General features: G+C 41.6%; 1 protein-coding gene across 2 annotated transcripts in view; it reads right to left on the reverse strand.

Moving 5' to 3' along the window:
• Window positions 1-12134: 12134 nt before the first annotated feature.
• pofut2 (protein O-fucosyltransferase 2) overlaps window positions 12135-25701 on the reverse strand; it is a 34035-nt gene continuing 20468 nt past the window's right edge. For both annotated transcript variants that reach the window (XM_043693231.2, XM_043693230.2), the window contains 5 exons: window positions 20211-20277; window positions 19357-19482; window positions 17610-17790; window positions 16401-16524; window positions 12135-15451 (listed from right to left, as the gene is read on the reverse strand). In XM_043693231.2, coding sequence (XP_043549166.1) covers window positions 15298-15451; window positions 16401-16524; window positions 17610-17790; window positions 19357-19482; window positions 20211-20277 — 652 coding nt within the window. In that variant the 3' untranslated portion in view covers window positions 12135-15297. The remainder of the gene's footprint in view (window positions 15452-16400; window positions 16525-17609; window positions 17791-19356; window positions 19483-20210; window positions 20278-25701) is intronic.

Genomic DNA, 25701 nt, shown 5'->3' on the forward strand with positions numbered 1-25701 from the left:
GTATGCTGGGTTCTGATGGACAATTCCAGTCTATGCTGCTGAAATGATTTTCTTCCTTTGCAAGATTTGGGCCAATGTTCTGGTGTCTGTGTTTCAGGAAGGACATCCTCATTGATATTTGCAACATGTTTCAGTCACAACTGCAGCCTTTGAACAAGATTAAGGATGCCCCTGCCAGGTGGCTGTGAAGCTAACTGTTGTGATGAACCTCTGTGTGCCTGGCATCTTGCAGAATGGAGTTGGAAGTAGTTACAGACCCCTCAGTTTGTCATCCACTATTAGAATTAGAATTAGCTGTATTGTCACATATACTCACATGAGTGCAGTGAAAAGTTTACAAGTCGCCAATTACAGCATCATCTTAGGTAAAGAATTTTGGAACAAATTCCTAGCAAAAACACTAGAAAGATAAAGAAATGAAAACTCCAGTATTGCAGACCTTTGTACCATCTTAGGTACAAGAGTAAAAAATCATTTTTCAATTTGAAAAATAAGGAAATAAGAAGTTCAAAATAACAGTTCTTCTAACCCAGGCCATGTTGACACCCAGTCTCCAGACCACGCCAGGCTCCACCTGGAGGCTCTTGATGCTGGGAGTCTGCTCTGGATTCACCTTCAAGGCCTGGTGTCTGTGATGACATCACTTGAGGCTCAAGTACAGGAGGAAGAAGAAAGAAGGAAAAAATAATCACAAAAAGAGATAAAAAAGAAATTAAATGGACGGAGCCCAATATCATCAGAAGAGCTGCTGGTGTGTCCTTCACACAGATGATCCCTGGAATGGTAGGCCTAACCATGATGAATGGCTGAGGATCCTGGGATCGTATTCATTAGAGTTTAGAAGATTGAAGGGGATTCTAATAGAAGCTTACAATATAATGCATTGCTTGGAAAGGGTGGACGCTGGGCATTTGTTTCCGTTAGGCAGGGATACTGGGACCCATGGGCACAGCCTTAGAATTATAGGAGTCAATTTAGAACGGAAATGAGGAGACATTTCTTCAGCCAGAGAGTGGTGGGCCTGTGGAATTCATTGCCACGGAGCGCAGTGGAGGCCAAGACGTTAAATGTCTTCAAGGCAGAGATTTATAAATTCTTAATCTTGCAAGGAATTAAGGGCCACAGGGAGAGTGCAGGTAAGTGGCGTTGAAACGCCCATCAGCCATGATTAAATGGTAGAGTGGGCTCAGTGGGCCGAATGGCCGTACTTCCACTCCTATGTCTTATGGTCTTCTGGTCCTTTGTGCAGCTGCCTCTTTCTGTTTAGCTGTGGGCCTGTGGGGGTCCACTGTGTTTTCCTTTTCTGGTTGTTCCTCACCAGTAACCACTCTCCCATCCCTGTTTCTCCTCTCCCTCCATTAACTCCATCTGTTCAACTGGAGGTTGAGTCGATTGCTGTGCCCCTGCGCTGGCTACCTTTTCCTCCTCTCTGGCGTGTCCCTCCCTCTGGATGCCCCTCATTTCCGTTGAATTGATGGCAGCTGGCACCTTACCATTCCCCCCCCCCCCCCACCACACCCACACACACACACAAACAAACATGTATATTGGACAGGCCTTGCTTTTCCACACAGGTTGCAGCTTGCAGTCCTTAGTCAGGTGGGCCTCCTATTTGCAATTCCTGCTGAGGATCATGTTGCAGTCTGCCACCATGTGTCCTGACCTGCCACAGGCTCTGCACACTCTAGGCTGCCCTGTGTATTTCAGGTAGACCCGGCTCCCTCTGATCGCGAAGCTGGATAGAGGATGTTCCTACGAGCGGTCCACCTTCAAAGTTCAGATTATGACGGAGTCCATTCTGTTTGTGCTGCCTCCTCCTGGCTATATGTACCTTCCCAGGTACAACTCCATCTGCTGCTAGCTTGTGGGGATTGTAGGGTGGACTGTAACAACCCGGCTTCTCTGTACAGGGAGAACAACAATGGAGCCGCAGACAGGACCCTCACCTCCTTTTTCCTCAGATACCTTCAGGACACTGTCACATTGCTCCACGCTCCTGAAGGTCATGTCGAAGTAGCCCCAGCTGCCGCATTCCTGCAGACGGAAAAATATCTTCTGTCTGGAACCCACTACAATCCAGGAGGAGTCTCCTCATGAAGAAGCTCTGGTCGGTTGGTGGTCCTTCCTCTTCGTTTCACTCACAATCACAGTCCAGCGATGATATTCTGATAATGATGGTGAAGGTTCTCAGCTCAGACTCATCTTGGGAGAACATCTCTCCCAGGTAAGTATTTTTTAATTTCAAAAGCATACTCTGTTCATGAAAATACCTTGTATATAATCAAAAACACAGTTCAGTTCTGTACAGTATCAAGGTAACAAACCAGCCAAAGGCATCTCTTACTTGAAGCAGTCTATATTTACATGCACCAGGGGGGTCTAATAACTGAATGGAACCCAACTTACCTTCAGCAGAAAGAACTCTGACGGTGGTCTTTCCCCGCTGTGCCTTGGCAGCAGCTGCCCCAAGCTTTTGAGTGTCCCTCAGCACGTAGTCCTGATTCTTGGAATATGCTAATCTGCAACACTCTGTTGGGGGTCAACTCCTTGTTCTGGAAGACCAGCAAGTTTCAGGCAGACCAAGAGCATCTTTTACCGAGTTGATGGTCCTCCAGGCGCAGTTGATGTCTATCTTGGTGTGTGTCCTTGGGAACGGACTGTGGAGCACAGATTCCTCAACAAAAACCATTGCATCTTTCTCTAGTCTTCTATTTGCAAAGGCATATTCCCAGAAAGAGATGTGTGACAGTCTGAAGCAACCCCTCCAACCCCCACCCCCATCAAAGCATCTTTGATGGCTGCTTGGGTTGGCCCAAACTGACCGGGCATGCAAGAAGGATCTCCCTTCTCATCACCAGTCGAGCAATGTCTTGGTACTTGTAAAGTTTTGGTGGGGAAGCGTTCTGCCAAATGACTTTTACAGTCTGTTCAGGGACCATGGAACAGGATCCGCCCTGTCCTCTTCCCACAGGGTCTTGAGGATGCTATGTGCTGACCAGTTCTGATTGGACTTGTGGTCAAAGGTGTTTTTCATTGCAAATTTCTCCACAAAGGACAGGTGAGACAGAGCGATCCCTGGCACCAAGGTCAATCCCATCATTTGCAACACCATGGACAGGTAAAGACTCAGTACGTAGTGACACTTGGTATTTACATACTAGGGAGGCTATGCACAGTTTGATGCAGCCACACACAAAGGTGGCCATCGGGATGAGGGCAGCATTGGGTACGTTCTTCTCCCCCCTTATCCAGAGGTCTGTACATGGAGTCCCTGCAGATACAGTCCATCTTAGACCTCCAGATGAAGTGGAAGATAACTCCAGTGACTGCAACGGCACAGTTTCAGGGAATGGGCCAGACCTCCACCACATACAACAAGAGTGAGTGCCTCACACCGATGACCTGAACTTCTTTCAGCACTGCATTTCAGTCCCCACGGCTTGACTCCTAGTGCTGTAGGCTCGCTTTTAACAATGCATTAACAGGTGCTCATCTCTGGTGACATTGGCTTTCTACTCAGGTCTCTAGCCAGTAAACACTGCAGTTAATGATAACCAGACAGTGAAATAATTTACGAAAACCAGCAGCGTGACATTCAGGAGCTGTCTGCACTCCAGTCAATATGTGTGGGTTAATTGCATGTTGTGTTTCCCCTATCTGGTTTCAAAGGCTATCAGACTTAGCCTGCTATGTTTGTGTTGATCTAACCTACTTTAGCTCAGAGTTTCCGAGTGGCTCATTTATTTAATAACAGTAATGTGCCTGTCCTCACCCTTCTGTGGTGTGATCAGCAGCATTGAGCAAAGCTTCACATGATTTAAATGCATTTGTCCATGTTACTGTTCTGATCCTTCATCTCTACAGCAATACCAAAACATAACTCTATTCTTGTATTTTCTGTTTCAAAAGCAACTGCTTGTCTCTGTCTTTTGTCTTTTCTTTACATCTCATATATAACGCCATTTATCCTTTTATGTTGTCCTTATCAAGGCCCAAGTTTGAGAAACAAGGTGCTCAGCAGTCCGTGAAAGGCATCTGGAATTTAAAAGGCATCTGGATTGGTACATGAATAGGAAGGGTTGAGAGGGATATGGGCCAAGTGCTGGCAAATGGGACTAGTTTAAGTTAGAATATCTGATGGGCATGGATCAGTTAGACTGAAGGGTCTGTTTCCGTGCTGTACATCTCTATGACTCTAAACAACTAGTAAGGAAGGGTATTAAAGAGTAATCTCGACCTACTATTGACAGTCTATCTTGGAGAAAATCAGAATGATCCTTACTAAAAGTTTGTTACCAGAAGCTTTCCTGTTCTTATATGTTAAACCCGGAAGTTAATATTTAGTCATCTTTGATATTTTAAATTTTTGGCTTTGAATTTTTAAATAAAATCAATGTTGATGATGTGTGATGTACAAGGCATGACTGAAAGATCAGAGACTCCAGATGTTTACTGAAAGAATGTTACTTCCGAGGCCCTCATATTGGTCTTTAGCTCTGTGTGAATATTGCCTTGTTTTTAGTGCCCCAAGGAAGTTTCTTTTAATTCCTTCACAGGCTGTTGGCTAGACCAGTATTTATTCACAAACAAAAACACAAATTGCTGGAAAAATTTACCAGGCCTGGCAGCATCTGTCAAGAGAAAGTAAAGTTAACGTGTTCTGAAGAATCATCAGTGGATCCAAAATGTTAACTGCCTTTTCTCTATAGGTGCTGCCAGACCTGCTGAGTTTTCCCAGCAATTTCGACCTTTCTCTCCACCAGCATCGCAGTTCTGAAGAAGGGTCACTGGACCCGGAACATCGACTCTGCTTTCTCTCCACAGATTCTGCCAGGCCTGCTGGTTTTTTCCAGCAATTTCCATTTGTGTTTCTGATTTCCAGCATCTGCAGTTCTTTGGCCAGTATGTATTACCTGTTCCTAATTGCTGTTGAGGAGATGGCAGTGAGTCATATTCTTGTGTTTATGAAACATTCCCTCAAAGAAATGAGACGTGTTCAAGTTTTGTGTTTTTTTTATTAACAATATATTTAGATAATGTTCTATCACATTAATCCACAATATAAATGCAAATTTTTTATTGTTGTCCTATTCACCATCGCCCGTGTGCTCACTGACCTCTGTTCGCTGCTGGATAAGAAATGCCTCAATTTTAAAATTGTCACCCTTGTTTTCAAATCCCTCTGTGGCTTTGCCTACCTTTATTCTGTAATTGTCATGTGAAATGACGTTATACATTTTATTATGTATTAAAGGTAGCACATAAATAGAAGTGACTGTTTCCTTAAGATCTGTCGGTTGAACAGGGCACATTAACACTGAAAGCATCACCATCCAGAAATGCTGTCTTCCCAGTGTAAATTTAATGTGCCAGTGTTTTATGCCTACATTTGCAAACCATTTGTCATCTGAAAAATGTATCTTGTCACCTCAAGGCATAAAATGAGACAATTTGATTTTGCCAATCCACCTGAAACACAGCTCCATATTCGGCACTGTATATATTACTGATTCTTCCCTTTTGTGCTGATTTTAAATCTTATTTGAAATCTCAAACATCAGTGCAGAGAGGGGAAAAGTAAGAAACTCGGTTGTTTTGTAAGAAAGGCATCCAAAGTTTTGTCATCAGTCTGATGGATACTAATGGATTTGCTGCATTTTAGATGGTTTGTGTTTCTACTTTTTAAATCTGTTTGCAGTTATTCATTTGACAGGAGGGAGCCAGAATCTTGATATTTGTCCAGATTGCTGGGATTTCTTGTGGTAAGCTTTATCTGTTAAAGAGGGCTATTTGTCTTTGAACCATGTAAATATTTTAGTCAGGCTGATTAATGTTGACGTAAAATCCATTTGGGATGTGGTTCAAGGGACTGGATCTGTGATTATCAATCAGAATCAATCTCTATCATAGTACCTCTCTCTACAAATGTGGTGGAAGAGTTCCAGGGCAATCTCCATAGTTAGAGTTCCACGCAATAAACAATGCTGTTTAACTCACATAACATTTTCTTGGATAATACACTACTTAGTTCGCGATTCATGCAGTTTTTTTGACTTAATGCACTGTTCAAGCAATCCAGTTTTTGTGAATGTTATTCCTTAATGCATTTGTTTGCTAAGCAGGCATGTGTAAAATAGAAAATGCTGGAAATACTCAGCAAAAGAGAAATCGAGTTACCATTTTGGGCTAGTGACCTTTCATCAGGACATCATGCCATCTTGGCCGGAGTAATATTGTTAATACAACAGCATTATTTGTGTAATTGTAAATTTACTTATGCTGATATGGGTTCCATGTTGTTGTATTTACGCCAGGTTAAAAACATGATGTCAGAGTTGGATATGCACTCGTTTTTGTTTTTACTCTTTGGATGTAGTTATTGATGGTAAGGCCAGAATTTAATGTCTATCCCTTAATGTTCACAGCTAAATGGTTTGCTTAGCCAATATGTAACACAGTTAAAACAGAACTGTAGGCCAGACTGGGTAGCAATATCCGATTTCCTTCCCTAAAAGTTCTGAATTGAGTTTTGTGACAATTTTGTAGTCTGGTCACCATTCTTTATACTAACTGTATTTCACATTTATTTAAATTAACTGAAATTAAATTCCACCATTCAGGCAGGGCTCTCGCGGTGAAATGGTAGTGTCCTTATCTGTGAGCCAGAACACCCAGATTCAAGTCCCATGTGCTCTTGAGGTGTGGAAGAATGTCTCTGAATAGGGTGATTAAAATAAAATTCCCCTGTTTGTCATGATGGGACATCAACACTTATCTCCAGGTGCCATTTTGATTCTTCATGCAGTAACATATTATGTGGACCATTTGCTTAAGAACATCATTGAATTTAATCCATACCTTCATACTGGATAAAGAATATGATATCATTATATTTATTTTAAGTGTATATATTATTAATTGTATTTATAATGTGAATTGGACACATAACATTCATAGTGACTTTACTTACTAGAGTCTAATGCCTCAAAAATGTTATTTATGTGCTTTGCTTTAGGAACCACAGCTAGATGAAAATTAACTATTTTGTTCTTGTTTTCTGCTGCAGAACTAATGACTTATTTTCTCATTTGAAAGTCTCACTAGTAGATGCTTGTGCCAGAAAACCAAAGGAACAGATAAGTACTGAGGAACAAATGGCCTCCTGCAGTGCAAAGATTTATACTTATGCGGCACCTTTATGATTCAGGGTGTGCCAAACTACTTTCCAGCCAGTGAAGAACTTTTCAGGTTTGTCACTATTGTGATGTTCATTGAGGGACAAATGCTGGCCAGAACATTGTTCGAAATCTAGGACTCTAACCATGCAGTGGCCTGACCTTACCACTGAATTTGGAGCCCTGGATTCAAGCCCCACTTGCTCCACTGAATAATGTCACTGAACAGGTTGGTTAGAAATATCTGCAAGAAAGCTGTTGCTTTTCTTTGACACAGGGCCATGGTGATCTTTTATACCCCACTGTGCATGCTTTTTCAATTTTAGTTTGTTTCTAACCTACTTATCCATTACATTTTCCATGAAACTTAAAATAGTCCTTGTTTTCAAATAGAATTTATATATTCTGCAATCTCTTTTTTTTAAAGAAATAACTAATTGCTGATCTGTAGTCACGTCGGCCACTTCCCCTTTCCAGCCACCCCATTCCGCACCTTTCTAAAATCTGCCCTTTTCCAATCTTATCTCCTCTCTTGTCTACAAACCTTACTGTATTGCGGTGACTAGGCTGGAGGGTGTTTGCCCACATTTAATCCGTCTCCCTGTTATATCTCATTCTTCATGGCTCAATCTTGCATTGCCTTGCCCCCCTTACAAAAGTATGGACATACTGGAGGGTTTGAGCTATAGGGGAGAAGAGGAAAAGGCTGGGGCTATTTCCGCTGGAGCTTTGGAGGCTAAAGGGGTGACTTTATAGATGTTTATAAAATCATGAGGGACATGGTTAGGGTCTTTCCCCCCAGGTTAAGGGAGTCCGAAACTTGAGGGCATAGGTTCAAGGTGAGAAGGGGAAGATTTAAAAGGACAACATTTTGATGCAGAGGGTGTTGCGTGTATGGAATGAGTTGCCAGAGGAAGTGGTACAGGCTGGTACAATTACATTATTAAACGGTATCTGGATGAGTATGTGAATAGGAAGGGTTTAGATAGATATGGGCCAAATGCTGGAAAATGGGACTAGATTAATTCAGGATATCTGGTTGGCGTGGACGAGTTGGACAGAATGGTCTGGTCTGTTTCTGTGCTGTACATCTCTACGACTCTATGCTTGAGGAGGGACAATTGCAATCATTTTAGGAACTGAGGAAAATGGTTTTTAAAGGGAACAGTAAGAAATTAAAGTTGGGTTTTCTAACACTGCAAAAAGAAATGTTGATGCTTCATGCTAATGACAGCGATAAAGTACATGGTTATGTGGCAATTAAGCTACCTCAAATAAATCATCTTTATATAATATTCTATCAACGTGTCCATTATTGCACAGTATACATACCATCTCTCATTTATGCAGCCAGCTTTGTGCTACAAATTTGGCCGGTACATCCCTAGTGGCAGTATCCCTCCTTCAATGTGAAATCCACCAACTTGCTGATTGCTTAATGACCTTGGATGGTGTGAGCCCATCTAGTGAAATGCTGCCACCTTGTGGCCATCAGGCAGTCAGCACATACCAACAACTGGCTTTCTCATTGATCAACTTCAAAGGATAAATGTCTAAAATACAGAACATGAGATTCTCCGTTTATGATGCATGTGATGTGCCTATCATTAAGAAAGCTTTCTTTTGTGAAATTAGAGAGGCCACTGAAAGCATTTACAAGAGTGGTTCCAAGGAAATAGGACTTCAGTTACACAGCTAGAGAAATTGAGGTTATTTTATTTGTGGATTAGAGCTATTTGATAGAGGTATTCAAAATCTCAAGGAATCCATTCAGAGTAAATAAAGAAAAATGACAAAATCCTTTTAGGGAGTGTCCATGATCTGGAATGTACTGTGTCTCTGGAGACAGATCCAAAAGGAGATCTTGAGGCAGTTATTTGAAGCAAAAATAATTTACAGGATCATGAGGGATAGGGTCAAGGAGTAAGATTAGCTGATTTGCTCTCATGGAGAACAGAGGCAGGCTGATTGGGACAAAAGGCCTTCTCTGTGACAGACACTGACCAGGTTTAAAGCAAGGTCCGTTAGGTGAGATCGCTACCCTTAACACAATCTGGAGAAAATGGAGATATACTGGGATACAAGTATGGAGCAGACTTTCTATTTTGAGTGAGATTAACTCTCCTCCATAGGGTAATATGGGCCTGTCAGCTCACTAACCTGTATGAACCTGCTGCTCATGAAGAAGGTAACTGCTATCATCTTCCAAGTGTAGGGATCTGCAGGACCTACGTAATGTACCTGGTAGTTAATAAAACTTGTTTATTGTACATTAGCAACCAGGTGCAGGTTACAATAATATGATGTACATTGTTATAGAGACGCTGAGGACATTTAGATGGATGCAAAAAGGTGTGGGTTGGCTACTCCTGTGTTTCTACTGTGAAGTTTAGCAGGTTAAGTTGGATAAGATCTGAAAATGGGAATGGGATTGCAACGCTGGTGTGGTGAAGGTCAAACCGGAGCAGGTGGTGGGAGCATTGCCTGTGGTATACTCAATGTTCTGTGTGGCTCACATCTTAGGCCAGCCATGCAGAGATTTGGGCTTCAAACGATGGAACCATGACATGAGTCAATACGAGCTGTGGATGTGGTGTATATGGACTTCAGAAGGTCAGGAGGAATGGGATACAGGGGAACTTAGCTGTCTGGATACAGAATTGGCTGGCCAACAGAAGACAGCGAGTGGTAGTAGAAGGAAAATAGTCTGCCTGGAAGTCAGTGGTGAGTGGTGTTCCACAGGGCTCTGTCCTTGGGCCTCTACTGTTTGTAATTTTTATTAATGACTTGGATGAGGGGATTGAAGGATGGGTCAGCAAGTTTGCAGATGACACAAAGGTTGAAGGTGTCGTTGACAGTATAGAGGGCAGTTGTCGGCTGCAACGGGACATTGACAGGATGCAGAGATTGGCTGAGAGGTGGCAGATGGAGTTCAACCTGGATAAATATGAGGTGATGCATTCTGGAAGGTCGAATTTGAAACCTGAGTACAGGATTAAGGATAGGATTCTTGGCAGTGTGGAGGAACAGAGGGATCTTGGTGTGCAGGTACATAGATCCCTTAAAATGGCCACCCAAGTGAACAGGGTTGTTAAGAAAGCATATGGTGTTTTGGCTTTCATTAACAGGGGGAGTGAGTTTAAGCGTCGTGAGATCTTGTTGCAGCTCTATAAAACTCTGGTTAGACCGCACTTGGAATACTGCGTCCAGTTCTGGTCGCCCTATTATAGGAAAGATGTGGATGCTTTGAAGAGGGTTCAGAGGAGGTTTACCAGGATGCTGCCTGGACTGAAGGGCTTATCTTATCCGAGGTCAGTCAACCTCTCTTCATGTTTTTCATTGGAGAAAAGGAGGAGGGGACCTAATTGAGGTATAAAGGTAATGAGAGGCATAGATATAGAGTTGATAGCCAGAGACTATTTCCCAGGGCGGAAATGGCTAACATGAGGGGTCATGGTTTTAAGCTGGTTGGAGGAAAGTATAGAGGGGATGTCAGAGGCGGGTTCTTTACACAGAGTTGTGAGAGCATGGAATGCGTTGCCAGCAGCAGTTGTGGAAGCAAGGTCATTGGGGATATTTAAGAGACCGCTGGACATGCATATGGTCTCAGAAATTTGAGGGTGCATACATGAGGATCAATGGTCGGCACAACAAGTTCTGTGCTGTACTGTTCTATGTTCCTTCTCCCCAGCAGCCAGCCTTTGATATCCTGCAGTGGTTCAAGTACAAGTAGCACTGATGTGTATTACACAGAATAAACAGATTGTGATTGCTGCTGAGATAATGGACATTCACTTGCATGATGTGCTCCCTACTTTTATACTTCATTCCCTTTGAAATAAAGGGTCACGTGCCTTTCCTACTGAAATTGTAGGATGGTCATTCCATCCTTCAATGTAAACGGAGGAACATCCAAAATGACTGGTCGTTCGCATTTGCAGAAACAAGGGCAACGTCAATGGTACCGGCAATGTAATAAGATTCTGTGAAGCGCTAAAATCTGTCTATGGAGCAGCACGTAGAAGCCAAAGGCACTCTCGGGGCACTAATGGCAAGACACTGCACACCAAAAAGGAGTTAGTCCTGGATCATTGGTCAGAGCACTTTGAAACCACCTTCAGCACAGTGCCTAATACTACCATCAACCACATTCAACAACAGCCTGTCAAAAAAAAACTGGATTAGAGCTCAACTCTGGAGGAATCCATAACTGGCCTAAACCGGATGAAGAACAACCAAGCCTTGGATGCATTCTATTTAAAATCTTTAAGCATCGTTGCCCTCACCTAGCTCCATGAGATTTCCCCTGTCTTCAATGAAACAGGACCTTGCTGATGTCATTATCATCATCATTTATAAAAACAAAGGAGAAAGATTGCAGTATGTTAAGTACAACAATGATCCCTCTCTTCCCTTCCAAATGTGAAGTTGGGAGATGCATTGGCCCTGACCTTATTCACTATCATCTTCAGTATAATGCTGCAATGGGCAACTCGATACCTTGCAGAGAGAATTTACATAAGCTTCTGGACTGATGAAAGTCTTTTCAACCTCAGGCTCTCACAGACAGAAAAGCTCATCCAAGAATGGAAAGCTAAGCACTGGAAAACTGAAAAGGCAATCCTACATACCTTCATACGCAGCACATTACCCTTTGGCAGGAGGCATAGAGGCCATTGCTTGTGATGCCTGGAGATGCTATGTCCACCCTCAAGACTCAGCAAAGAATGAGTTTGAACGAGAAAATAGGAGGCAAAGGATAGATTCATCAGTCTCCAGCAGCAACTCCACCTCCACTTTCTGTGGGAGAATCTGCTGGATAGGCCTAATTGAAACCAGCAATCCTCCAACTGATGAATGTAACCTTGCTAAAATCCTCATGTACAAAGAAATGCAAAGAGGCATTAGATCCTTGTATATTAGGGAAGAAAGAAGAATGAATTGTGAACTTTAGTGCTATCATTTCCAGCTTTTTTTTATTTTAGCAAAATTAACAAGTCAGTTTTGATAGTGATTATATCAAGGCTCAGAACAGCATGGTGCTCTAACCCAATCATGTCACAATATACAGAGAACGTCTGGGAATTAATCCCAGTGAAAGGCCAAAAGCACAAAGAGCTTCAGTTCTTGATTTGATTGCTCACGGTGAGCTTGACAGTGAGTTCCAAAATAATGAGGAGATGGGGTCTGAACTATCGACTGAACAAGAGGGAAACATGACAGGTGGAGAATAATTAAGTCTCCACCTGGAAATGTTATAACTTGGAAGGAAACAAGAGAAAACGCAATCAAACTGTCTAACCTGTGCTAAAACGTACTAAAACTAAATATGGGAGCCCAAGAGCAGCCAAGTGAGTATTAGTATTCAAAGGGTGGACCAGATTGTATCAATACTCTGGGACAGGAGAGTCATAGGATCATACAGCATGGAAACAGACCCTTTGGTAAGACTCTTCAAACTGAACATAATCCCAAGCTAAATAGTCCCACGTGCCTACTCCTGGCCCATATCCCACCAAACCTATCCTATTCTTGTATCTAACCAAATGTCTTTTAAGTTTTGTATTTGTACCCCCATCCACCACTTTCTCATTCCACATGTGAACTACCCTGTGTAATTAGGTTACCTCTTATGTCTTTTTAGAATCTTTCTCCTCTCACCTTAAAAATATGCCCCCTAGTCTTGAAATTCCCTCATTCTAGGGAAATACCAACTACCATTAACTCTATCTACACTTCTATGAGGTCACCTCTCAACCTCCTATGCTCTAGTGAAAAAGGTCCCAGCCTAGCCAGCCTTTCTTTATAACGCAAGCCTTCCAAATTCGGCAACATCCTGCTAAATCTCTTCTGAAGCCTCTCCAGCTTAATAATATCCTTCCTATAACTGGGTGACCTGAACTGGACACAGTATTCCAGAAGAGGCCTCACCAATGTTCTGTATAAACCTCAACATGACTTCCCAACTCTCCTACTCAAAAGGACTAAAAAATGAAGGCAAGCATGCTAAATGCCTTTTTATATGACGCAGGGATTAAATCAAAATAGAGTGGGGGTGGGAAATAATACACTCCAACATCTACAGTGCCCACCCTTTCCTGAAATTCGAGGGTTTTGGTGGACACTGAACTCCTTCAGGGACACCTGGGCTCCCCTCCACCATTATTCTCTGCCTCCTGCTGTTAAGACAATTATGTATCTAATTGGGAAGCTCACCCTGAATCCCATGTGACCTTACTTTACTATTTAGTCTACCATGCAGAACCTTGTCAAAGGCTTTTCTAAAATCCAAACAACATCTCCTGCTCTGCCATCAATAACCTTTTTGGTAACTTGCTCAAAAAACTCAATCAAGTTTGTGAGTCACAATTTTACTCACACAAAACCATGCTGACTATCCCTGATCAAAAGTTTTGCCTAAATGTCCATAAATCCTATCTTTTATAATCACTGCCAATAATTTACTGATGACAGCAAGTCAGACCCTCAGGTCTATAGTCCTCTGGTTTCTCCTTACAACCTTTCTTCAACAAAGGTACAACCCTCCAGTCATCAAGTACCTCACCCCGTAGTTATAGATGCAAATATTTCAGCAAGGGGTCTTGTAATTTCCTCTCTTACTTCCCACAATGTTCTGGGATACATTAGCTCAGGTCCTGAAGATTTATCTACCTTTATATTCTCTAAGACCTTCCGAACATCCACTTCTGTAATGTAAACTGTTTTTAAAACACCAAAGTTTATTTCTCTGCTCTCTCTGGACTGCATTTCTTTCTCCACTAAAAACTTTAACTTTTTTAAAAAATAAAATACACATCTGTCAATGTAATGCTTTCCACTGCAACAGCTCAAAGACAGCTGACAGATGCAACATGTTCACTCCCACAAATGAATACAGTTCATCAAAATAAAACTCCAAATAATAAGAGCAGTGTAAATACTATATGATATAAATAGCATTTAATATCCCACAATTTATAAAATGAAAGTATAAAATACTTCATGTTTGAGAATTCTTACAGACCAGATGGGTCCCGTTAAGTAGGTTTCAGTAGTTCAGAGTTGCAGTTCTTTCTGGGAGATGATCAGGGCTACAGTGGGCAACTGTGTGGCTTTGGTACATCCATACTAAAGTCACTGTCTTTTGACTCATCCTGGATTATAAATCAGTCTTGCCTTCTAATTCAGAATATTATCACAAAGACAGCATTCGTAAGTTGTACTTCAGTTAAAAAGAAACTAGATGAACTAATGATTGAACCCATTTTTGGAATGTGACAGATTAATTTGTTTGGATTAGTTCTCAACTCAAATATTTCTGAATCACCAACACTGCAAAACTGAATGGAAGAAAATTCAAACTTCGGCCCAAGGGAACATTAAACAAAAAATACAGAAGCATTAGATTACAACTCAATAAATGACCTCTGTCTGGCTTGGAGAATCTGAAATTATTCAATTTATTAGGCACTAAAGGATTTTGTAGGCTCTGGTGAACCCAGAGCAGACACTTAGTCATTTTCATTGATTGCACTACCAGCCAATTACATTCAGCAGGAGTCTCTTTGTTTCTAATACTGTGAGGCTAAGTTTACATTTGTAAAACATGTCTTTTGTATCTACAAGTAGTAATTACCAATGTTGAAGACTTGCCACAGGAATAAACGAAACTGGCAGAGAAGAGTGTACCCTGGCAATAATATTGTTTTTGAAACCAGTCCAGGGAGCAGTCTTACAGAGATTAAGAGAAGGATGATAAAGCTGCCTTTTATACCTATGTTGAATTTCAGCTCTGTGGGAGCATGAGTAGAGAAACGTCATGCTACTTTGAGAAATTATTTCGTGTTTATCCCTTCACACTCCTGGCAGGAGCCACTGAGAGAAGGCAACTTCATTATCTTTACCCAACAGCGGTTCCTGCTGGGAAAGCTTGGCTTTGGGATTCTTGCTTCCTTGGCACCAGGGTGGATGTATTTTGATGGACCAAAAAAAAAGCTTTGGAAAATATAAACTTCAAGGAAGTGGTTGAATTGTAGATAAGGCCTCCTTATAAAGAGTGAATTTGAATCCGTGATGTCACTCAATATGGTTCAATTCCTATGACAGTGAGAGTCCATGCTGCTCAGTATACAATCTTCCAATGTGTTGGCTGCTCACATTCCTTTTCTTCATCACCACAGAATCTGTTGTACGTGGTTTTGGGATCAAAGCCCAGAATCTCTCGCTCCTCGTGGATACGGAATGAGAATGTTGACACTGATGTTCCAATGAAATACCTTCAGGAAAAGCAGATGATTAGTTAAGGGTACTTTAAATCTGCATGCACTGATTTGCCAAGCAAAGTAACCTAAAGGAACATAGATCAAGGATGGAGAAATTTCAACATGTAGCACATTATTACACTGTGGAATTCACTGCCAAAAAGGGAAGGGAAATGGATTGAAATGCAATTTTCAAAAAGAAATTAATAAATACTTGGGGTTAAAAAAAAAATGCAGGCACTTGGCCCAATTGTTTAGCTTGGTAAAAGAGCAGTCACAGATACGATGCTGTAAGATTCTATAGCGAGTACTTTATAATGAATTATAATTGTGCTCTTTCTCTCACTGCTCTACAATCTCCTCTTTCTTATTTCTCAGAAAAACTAATGCATTGTATCTGTGGCTGAGGTCCAAGATCCATAAAAGCGCACACCTGCAAAATCCAACCCCAGATCCTGATTGCGGTGAGTGGGTCATAGAGTCATACAGTTTGGAAATAGACTCTTCGGCCCATATCCCTCTAAACCCTTCCTATTTAATGTTTTATTTGTAGAACATGTCATAAGCTGAACAGCCCCCAGAATACTGCTAAGACATATTATACACACAGGGCTTTCCAGTTGCAATGCATTGAAAGTCATCTGGAATTGCTGTACATGACCTGATTCAAAGCCATTTTATGTTCTTTCCTTTTTTGGGGTGTCCACACAACATTTATTCCATTGTTACTTACAGCATGCAGTTTGGCTGTGGTGTTTTTGCCACATTATACCTGTGACTTCATTGGCTGTGAAAGGCCTCTGGTAACACAGAGGATTTTAATTCCCTGTTTTAATGAAGCCCTGTCTTTATTCAAAGTTTCCTGAAAGAGTTTCTGATGCTGAGCCAGTCAGAGCAGGTACAGAATTGTGCTAAATTGACATGATCCAATTGGGTAGCTCATGCCACAACCCTTTGCCGCTACCTGGCATGGGCACAGATCCACTGGTCAATGATTGCAACGCCCCCGTCTTTGTACAACTGTAGTTCCTCCTGGGTCGGTTCAAATCGTAGCATGTTTGGAAGGCGGCGTTTCAGCTCCTTCAGCTCTAGAGTGTAAAGATACAAAAATGTAGGTTACAGCCAATTCTAGTGGAATCGAAGAAACTGAATGCACACCTTTATCTGAAACACCCTTTTCATTGGATATTAATTTCCTTACATTTGACATTACCGTCATTTTTGTAAAGGAATTGCAATTTACAAGTTTCTTCTGCACCCCAATTCATGTATTTTCAGTTGAATGCTCTCTTATTAAAAGGTTACAGGAGTCATAAATGAGAGTTTCAGACTTTATCATTAAACAAAAAAACCCAAGAGAATTGTGAATGCTGGAAATCAAAGCACTGGAAAAGTTCAGCAGATCTGGCAGCATCTGTGGAGAGAAATCAGAGCGAACGATTTGGATCCAGTGACCCTTCTTCTGTTCTGATGCTGCCAGACCTGCTGTGTTTTTCCAGCAATCTGTTTTTGTCTGCGATACCATCAAATCCTGGCCTGGCACAGCAATAATAAACACTGCCTTTGATCATTCGCATTGTCATCTGGCCTGATTTTCAACACTGCTGTTCTGAAATGGCCTGGAAGAGGTGATTAAATAAGTAGATAATAAGATGTTATTTCTCTAGTAGGGAAAGTCCAAAACAAGGGAGCAAGACCTCAGAATAAAAGCCGGGCATTTCAGGGAAGATGTCAGGAAGTACACAATGCTGGGTCAGTCTGAAATTTTCAAAATGGAGACCAGTAGCCAACGAAAATGTAAGGATATTAAGGGATATGGGACCGGGTTGCATACAAATAGAGAAAGGAAATAGATCAGCCATGACCTGACTGACTGTCAGCTTCCTTTTAAGTAAGGCAGGCCATCTGTTTTTTTAAAAAACACTTCCCTTCCTGAAGGGTATGAAATGAATGATGTGGCAAGATTAGATCTCCATCACATAATTGTGTGGGCAAGTGCTGGATACATCTAAAACAATAAGAACGAATTGTGCCAAAATGAATCCAAGGCAAGGCGGGATTGAGGTTGGTACCATCGCAATTGGTGCTGGACACTTGCAGTCTGGCGAATTACACAGAGTTCCTTGCCCAGGAATGCTCCATCAACGGTAACAGACCACACCAAGATTATTACCATCCTCATCAGCGTCAGTAGCCACAAACACCTTGTCTAACTTCAGCTCTTTCAACAGGCTGTGAATCTTTTCAGCTGTTCCTTTAATGCTGGGGACATCCTTTCTGTGGCCCCAGATAAAGTCCTTCCTCCGCAGGTGCACACTCAAGTATGGGCCACCCCTGGCAGTGCCCAACTTCACCTGGAACAAATGTAAGAGCTTAGGATCAGATCTGGTGGTGCGTAGCCTACACTAAGAAACATTTGGTTCACGATCACAATGCTCTAAAACAAATTCACTGACACTCACAATCTCCCAAAATACTTTGCAGTTAATGAAGTACTTTCTTTACAAGAGTTGTCACTTGGGATGTTGAAAAGTAGTCATACAGCACAGAAACAGACCCTTTGGTCCAACCAGTCCATACCTACCATAATCCCAAATTAAACTGGTCCCACCTGCCTAATCTTGGTCCATCTCCCTCCAAACATTTAACCATACCTTCAATCTGCTGCTTCCCCTGGCTGTTCATTCCACATATGAACCACACTGTGTAAAGAAAGTTGCCCCTCATATCTTTAAGTCTTTCTTCTCCACACTAGGAAAAAGACGCCTACTATTCTCCTCACCTATGCATATGATTTTATACACCTCCATAAAAGGTCACCCCTCAACCTCCTACACTCCAGTGAAGAAGTCCCAGCATCTCCTTATAACTAAACACCCTTCCCCTCCCTCCCCCCCCCCCCCCCATTCCCGGCAAATCTCTTCTGAACCCTCTGTAGCTTAATAATATCCTTCCTATAGCGGGGTGACCAGAACTGGACACAGTACTCCAGAAGAGGCCTTACCAACATTCTGTACAACCTCAACATGACATTCCAACTCCTGTATTCCAAAGTCTGAGCAGCGTAAGAAAGCATGCTAAATACCTCCTTAACCACCCTGTCTACATGTGATGTCAAAGAATTATGTTCCTGAACTTCTAGGTGTCTCTGTTTTACAACATTACCCAAGGCACTACTTTTAATTGTAGAATTTGTGCCCTTGCTAGTTTTATCTAAATGCAACACCTCACATTTATCCAAATTAAACTCCTCCTACCACTCCTCTGGCTATTGACCCAATTGATCAAAATTTCTTTGTAATCTTAGATAATCCACTATACCACCAATTTTTGTGTCATCTGCAAATTTACTAACTATGCATTCTAACTAATCTCATCTTCATCATTTATATAAAATGACAAACAAAAGAGGACCCTGTACTGATCTCTGTGGAACACCACTGGTCAAAGGCCTCCAGTCTGAAAAATAACCATTCACCATTACTGTTTTGTGCCATTAATTCAATTTTGTATCCAGTTGGCAAGCACACCATGAATTCCGTGTGATCTAACTTTACTAATTAGTCTACGATGCAGAACCTTGTCAAAGACTACTAAATTCCATCTACTGTTCTGTCCTCATCAGTCATCTTGGTTACTTCCTCAAAAACTCAATCGAATTTGTGAGACACAATTTTCCTCACACAGTTGCATGCATAGTGAACTAAACAAACAGGGGTGAGCTAATGACCAAATATTTTGCTTTTAGTTGTCAGTTAAATATTGGCCAGAATACCAGATTCTTCTTGGCATGGGGAAAACTGATCATGCCTTTAATTCACAGGTGAAAGGATATAGTTCAACCCATTGTGTGCCCTGTGCCAAGTTTTTGTCGATCCTTCAAGTGAGGCAATTTGTTGCAGTATTTAATTACAGCTAACCTTCATCCTTGTCCAGTCCTCATTGTAAATAGTCTCGTCCAATTCATCTGTAGAGTTTAGGTATGTTGCTCTAAATTCATCGCTGGCCATACGTAGATGTTTGGCAAACACCATGCTTCTCCGAGCCTGCAAAGAAAAAAGCAAAACCATATTTGCGCTTTACAGCAATGATCACTATGTCAGGACTTCTGAAATAGCTCAGATGTGTTGGAAAAGTGACAGTCAATACATGCACAGCAAGATCTGACAAAACCAATCCAATATAAATGACTGCTTAGCTAAACATGATGGATATGTTTATTACAAATTTAAAACATAAAACACAGCAAATTTTTGTTGCTGGATTCTTAAGTGTAAGAATCATGTGGAGATCTGTGGTGTGATCTGAGATTGTCTCAAAATATCTTAGGAGGATGAATCAAGGAGCACAGCCCAAGGAACTTAATAAAAGCAACGCCAACATCTTACATTGATATAGCATTTCACAGGAGTAATATTAAACAAAACTCGACATTAAGACACAAGATATTAGGAAGGTTTTAAGGAGAAGCTTCCAGCTGAAGAGGTTAAGGAAGGGAATTCCACAGCTTAGCTGAAGGCAAGTCCTCCAATGGCAAAGCAAAGGAAAACAAGAAAGTACAAGAGGCAAGAATTGGAGAAAGGCAGAGACCCTGGAAGGCTGTCGGAAATTGTTATAATGACCGTATGTTTGAATTATACAGTGTATAATTCAAACAAAGTGCTAAGCCACAGAAAAGGAAGATTTCTACTACCCTATGAGTTTCGGAAAAGTCTCTTTTCTGGACTGTTGTTGCTAAATCTCCAAATTTCATCCACATGAATACAATACTCACATCCCAGTAACTTTTGCCTGCATAATGGTCATGAAGTAGGTTTTCTGCTCTGTCTAACATTACAGACCTAGAACATAATCAGATATCTGGTCAGGAATCCTTCTAACATGTAGCAAAATTCTAAAATGACAAGAATTTGGATTTCCAGCTCCCCTTACAGCACAGTTAGGTACATCAGGCCAAAACCAATACAACATTTACAATCTAAAGAATGAATTTTCATTCATACAGCACCTTTGACAGCCTCAGGACATCCCAAAGTGTTCGGAGTCAATAAAGTACATTTGAATTACTGTCAACATTGATGTAGGAATACTGCCAGCCAATCTGCAAAAGAGGCGTCAGCAGACCAGAAAATGGTAATTAGTTGGTCTTTTGATGGAGGTTTGTCCAAGAACATATTGAGGGGCTCCACTTTTGAGGGCCAATGGAAGGTCGAGTCACAATAGCACTGGAGAACGAACCATCGGGAGTTTAGAAGAATGACAAGTGACTAACACTGAAAATGGTAGAAATTCAGAAATCTAAAGAGATGGAGATCAGAGGCTAAAAGCAAGAGGAGGGTTATCTCACAATGAACCTTTTACTATCTGATGCTCGGATACGGAAACAGTATTGAGACCTTGCAGAGGGAATGCTTCACTGGGAGTTGAATGTTTTTAAAGGAGTGTTGCAATAGAAAGAGGAAATAAAGTTCCATGGCAGTAGACATTTACTGGAAATGGCAACCTTGTGGTAATGTTACTGGAATAGTATTCCAGATGTCTGAACTCATGCTCTAAAGACATATTCAAATTCCACCATGGAATTTCCACCCCACTGTCACCTTCACCTGGTCCAACTCCAATTCCTTCCTTTCTCAAAACCTGTTTCCATTTTTGGGGATAGGCTAACTACCAGTATCTACTACAAACCCACACAGACTCTGTTGCCTTGACAATACATCCTCACACCCAGTTTGCTGTAAAGACTCTATTCCATTCTCCCAGTTCCTCTGTCTCTGTCACATCTGTTCCGATGATGCCAACTTTGACAAGGGAGCCTCTGAAATGTCCACCTTCTTCCTCGACCAAGGATTCCCCAGCACTGTGGTTGACAGGGCCCTCAGCCAGATCCAATCCATTTCTCACACTCTGGCCCTCTCTTCTCTTCCACAACAGTGATAGGGTCTCCCTAATCCCTACCTCCCATCCCACTAGCATCCACATCCAGAGGATCATAGCCTTCCCAAGGGCCCGTTCCCTCCAAGACACCCTGCTCCACTCCTTCCCCTGTAACCACAAAAGGTGTAATACCCACTTGTTTACTTCCTCCCTCCTAAGTATTCAAGGGCCCGAACACACCTTCCAGGTGAAGCAGCACTCTGTGCGCACTTCACTCAATCTAGTCTACACATTCACTGCTCACAATGTGGTCTCCTCTACACTGGGGAAACAAAGCGTAGTCCACAAAAAAGACTTGAGCTTCCAGTTGCCTGCTAATTCAACACACCATCCTGTTCCACGGCCAACATCGCTGTCTCAGGCTTATTGCAGTGCTCCAATGAAGTTCAGCGCAAGCTGGAAGAACAGCACCTCATTTTCTGTTTGGGAAACTCTACAGCCTTCTGGACGTAATATCAAATTCAACAACTTTAGGGCTTGAGCCTCTCCCATGTCCTTACCCCAACTCCCACACATCAAGTCTTGATATTACACACAATCCATTGTTAGCCACTAACAGTCTCCATTAATAGCTATTCATTCTCCTAGCTTGACTGTTATTCACTCCTTTGTCTGTCCAACTGTTCTTATCACTCTTTGGGCTCTATCTCCACCTATCATTTACTCCTTACCCCCTCCTATCACCCTATCTTCTGCTTAAAAATAAAAACCAACATTATCCTAGCTACCATTAGTTCGGAGGACCAGAAACGGTAAACTGATTTCTCTCCACAGATGCTGCCAGATCTGTTGAGCTTCTCCATCTTGTCTGTTTTGGTTCTCCCATGGCAACTGCTGAATTCAAGTTCAATGAATTTAAATAAATCAGAAATAAAACATTAGCTTCAACAACAATGCTCAAATGAAATGACTGAAAATCCATCTGATTGACTGACATCCTTCTGTCATTTGAAGTGTGTTCTGAAATGTCCTGGCAAGGCACTTAGTTCAAGATGTGTTTAGAACTGGACAATAAATGTTAGTCTTGCCAGTGACATCTGTGTCATAAGAACAAATAACAAAACAGTTTAACCATGGCAGAGATGTCAGACTCTATTCAAAGTCAAAGGAGATGACACCAAGCAAATGGGCATAGCCAAAGTTAAGGAATGATAGCTGTTTGTTAGACTTGGGAGCTTGAAGAAGTTAGTCATATTCCACCAGGCCTGCACTCTGATAAAAGGTACTTGAAGAAAGGACTTATTATTAACAGCTCTAGGACTGCTGGGGAAAAGAGGACATGCTATCAAAGCTTCTTGTCTTGCAATTTATCAGGTCAAGGAACAAGAATGCCAAATTTCAAAGGTGCCAATAATTTATATTATATGGGAAAGTGGGCAGAATGGTTGACAAGGTGGAGGTGGGTACTGCAGATATTGGAGATTAGAGTCAAGATTAGAATGGCGTTGGAAAAGCACAGCAAGTCAGGCAGCATCCGAGGAGCAGGAAAATCGATGTTTCGGGCAAAAGCCCTTCATTGGGAGATGGTTCACAAGTTGACCTTGATTGGTCAAGGAGTTGCCATGGAGCCTGCACTAGGGACCTATTATACCCCACACTTTTGCTTAATTTTTTAAAATGTCCTTTTTCCTACAGAGGACAGGTTGCTGTCAATGAATATATGTACTCTCCACTTCACAGAACACCAATGTTCTTTCTGCAAAAAAAACCTCAGTTTCCAGTTGCCTGTCACTTCAATACCCCACCTTGTTTGCTGGCCAATACCCCTGTCTTGGGCTTATTGGAGTGCTCGAGCAAACATACTATCAGCCCCACTGATGATCTTATATCTGATGTTAGTGTAATTCTTAACACATTCAGAATTGTTCAGCAAGTTCTGTCTGATCACAGAAGCATATCCAACATTAGATATTACAGAGTCACAGAAGGACAATTCAGTCCATTGTATTTTCATCAGTTCTCTCAATGAGTAGCTTATCTAGTGCCATGTTCCTGCCTTCTCCCCATAACCTTGCATATTGTTCCTTTTCAAATAATCATCTAATTCCCTTTCGAATGCCTCCACTATACTCTCAGGCAGTACATTCTAGACCCTAACCACACTCTGTATGAAACAAGTTTCTCTATGTATTATCTGTGCCCTCTTGTTCTTGATCCTTTCTTGAGTCAGAACATTTCTCCTAATTTACTCAAAATCATGAGGGGTCTGGATAAATTACATTTCCTCTCAGCCATCTCTCTTCCGAGGAAACAGTCCCACACTCCCAGCTTCTCCAATCTCCCTTTATAATTGAAATGCCTCCTCATCCCTCAAACCATTCTGATACACATCTTTTGCACTTGCCCCAATGCCTTCACATCCACCCTAACGTTCGACATTCCAAACAGAATGCAACACTCCAGCCAGTATCCAACTAGCACCTTATAGGAATTCAACATAACCCCTTTGTTCTTGTACTCTATGCACGTGTTAAGAAAGCCATATGCTTTGATATCTCTTAACCTGCCCCTATACTTTTAGTTACTTAGAGTCATAGAGATATACAGCACGGAAACAGATTCTTTGGTCCAACTCGTCCATGCCAACCAGATTATCCGAAATTAATCTCGTCCTATTCTGTGTCTGAATTTTCCTTTTTTTTTGCCAAGGGATGTGTTTATGGGATGTTACTAATATTAGAACAGTTAATGAGTAATAGCTACTGTACTTCTTATTCTGTTACATTTCCAATAGAATAAGTCATTTGAACTTCCCCTTTCTTTGGTTGTACTTTAAGTAAATTGCGTTCTGCTTAATGTCAAGTAGTTTGAACAGTCGCATCACATCGGGAACAGACACTTTCCATCTGCCTTTAAAATAAGAAAACATTAGGGTCTGGGCTACCTTCTGAAAGTATTTTGAGGGGGTCTGATCTAGTCTATAACAATCTATATTGATATTTTCCATTTTATTCAATGAATGCTTACTTAGTTCCCAAGTCTGCTATGTTACACTGTATCAAAAGCATTCTAGAAATCCGCAAACAAAACATCAAAAAAGTCCAACATTTCCCCTTAGAAAATCCATGCTGACTCTCATTAACCCACATTTTTCAGAATTCTGACAGAGCAGAAAGAGGCCACTCAGCCTATCAAGCCTGCACCAACCCTCCGAAAGGCACAAAGACCCAGCCTGAGCCCCCTACACTGTAACCCTGCATTTACCATTGCTAATACACCTAGGTTGCACATGCCTGGACACTATGGGCAATTTAGCTTGGCCAACCAACCTAATTTGTAAATCTTTGCACTACAGGGGGAAAGAGAAAAACCCAGCAGAAACCCACACAGGCAGTTACCCAGCAAGGAATTGAACCCAGGTCCCTGGTGCTGTGAGGCAGCAGTGCTAACAACTGAGTCACCAAGCCACCCAGTTTGTCCTTGTAATTATTAATTTTTGTTTTTAGAAGTTTTGCAACCCCTAAAAATAATCTGACTGGGACATAGTTGTTTGGCTCATCCTTAACCCTTTTTTGAACAAGGTGTAACATTTGAAATTCTCAAGTACTCAGGAACTACCCATTGGTCTAGCAAGAAAAATTATTGCTAGTGCCTCTGCAATTTCCATTCTCATTTCCCTTGGTATCCTTGGACTATTTTCATCTGGTCTCAATGCCGTATCTATTTTAAGTACAGACAGTCTATCCAATACCACTTCCTCAGAGTTTGAAGCCTTCCAGTGATGATAACCGGAGTAGCACTGTCTTCTTTGATAAAGACAGCTGCACAATAGTCATTTAATAGTTCAGCCATGCCCTCGGCCTTCATGTGTAAATCCCCTCTTTGGTCCTTAATTGGCCCATTCACCCTTTTACTATTTGTGTCCTGTAGAAGACACAGGATTTTCTCTAATGCTGGCAGTGTCTTTTCTTACTCCAGGTGAAAGTGAGGACTGAGATGCTGGCGATCAGAGTCAAGATTAGAGTGGTGCTGAAGCATTCCTGATGAAGGGCTCCTGACCGAAACGTTGATTTTCCTGCACCTCGGATGCTGCCTGACCTGCTGTGCTTTTCTAGCACCAGACTAATCTTGACTCTTTTCTTACTCCCTCTTGTTTGCTTTTCCATCACTTTTATAACCTTCTACATTCAGCCTTGTTCCCAATTGTATTTTTTAACCTGAGCACACTTTAATTTTCATCATAATTTCTACCTCTTTTTCCATCCATAGTACTCTGAGCTGGTTTGTTCTACCCTTTCCTTTCAAGAGAACTAGAATCTCAACTGTGCCCGAACTGTCTCCTCTTTGAAGGTCCTGTCAATTTCAAACATTTGACTCCAATTTGTTTG

The sequence above is a fragment of the Chiloscyllium plagiosum genome, unplaced genomic scaffold (assembly GCF_037043375.1).
Source record: "Chiloscyllium plagiosum isolate Xiang-an unplaced genomic scaffold, Cpla_swu_hap1 HiC_scaffold_7, whole genome shotgun sequence".
In the NCBI taxonomy this organism is placed as follows: Eukaryota; Metazoa; Chordata; class Chondrichthyes; order Orectolobiformes; family Hemiscylliidae; genus Chiloscyllium; species Chiloscyllium plagiosum.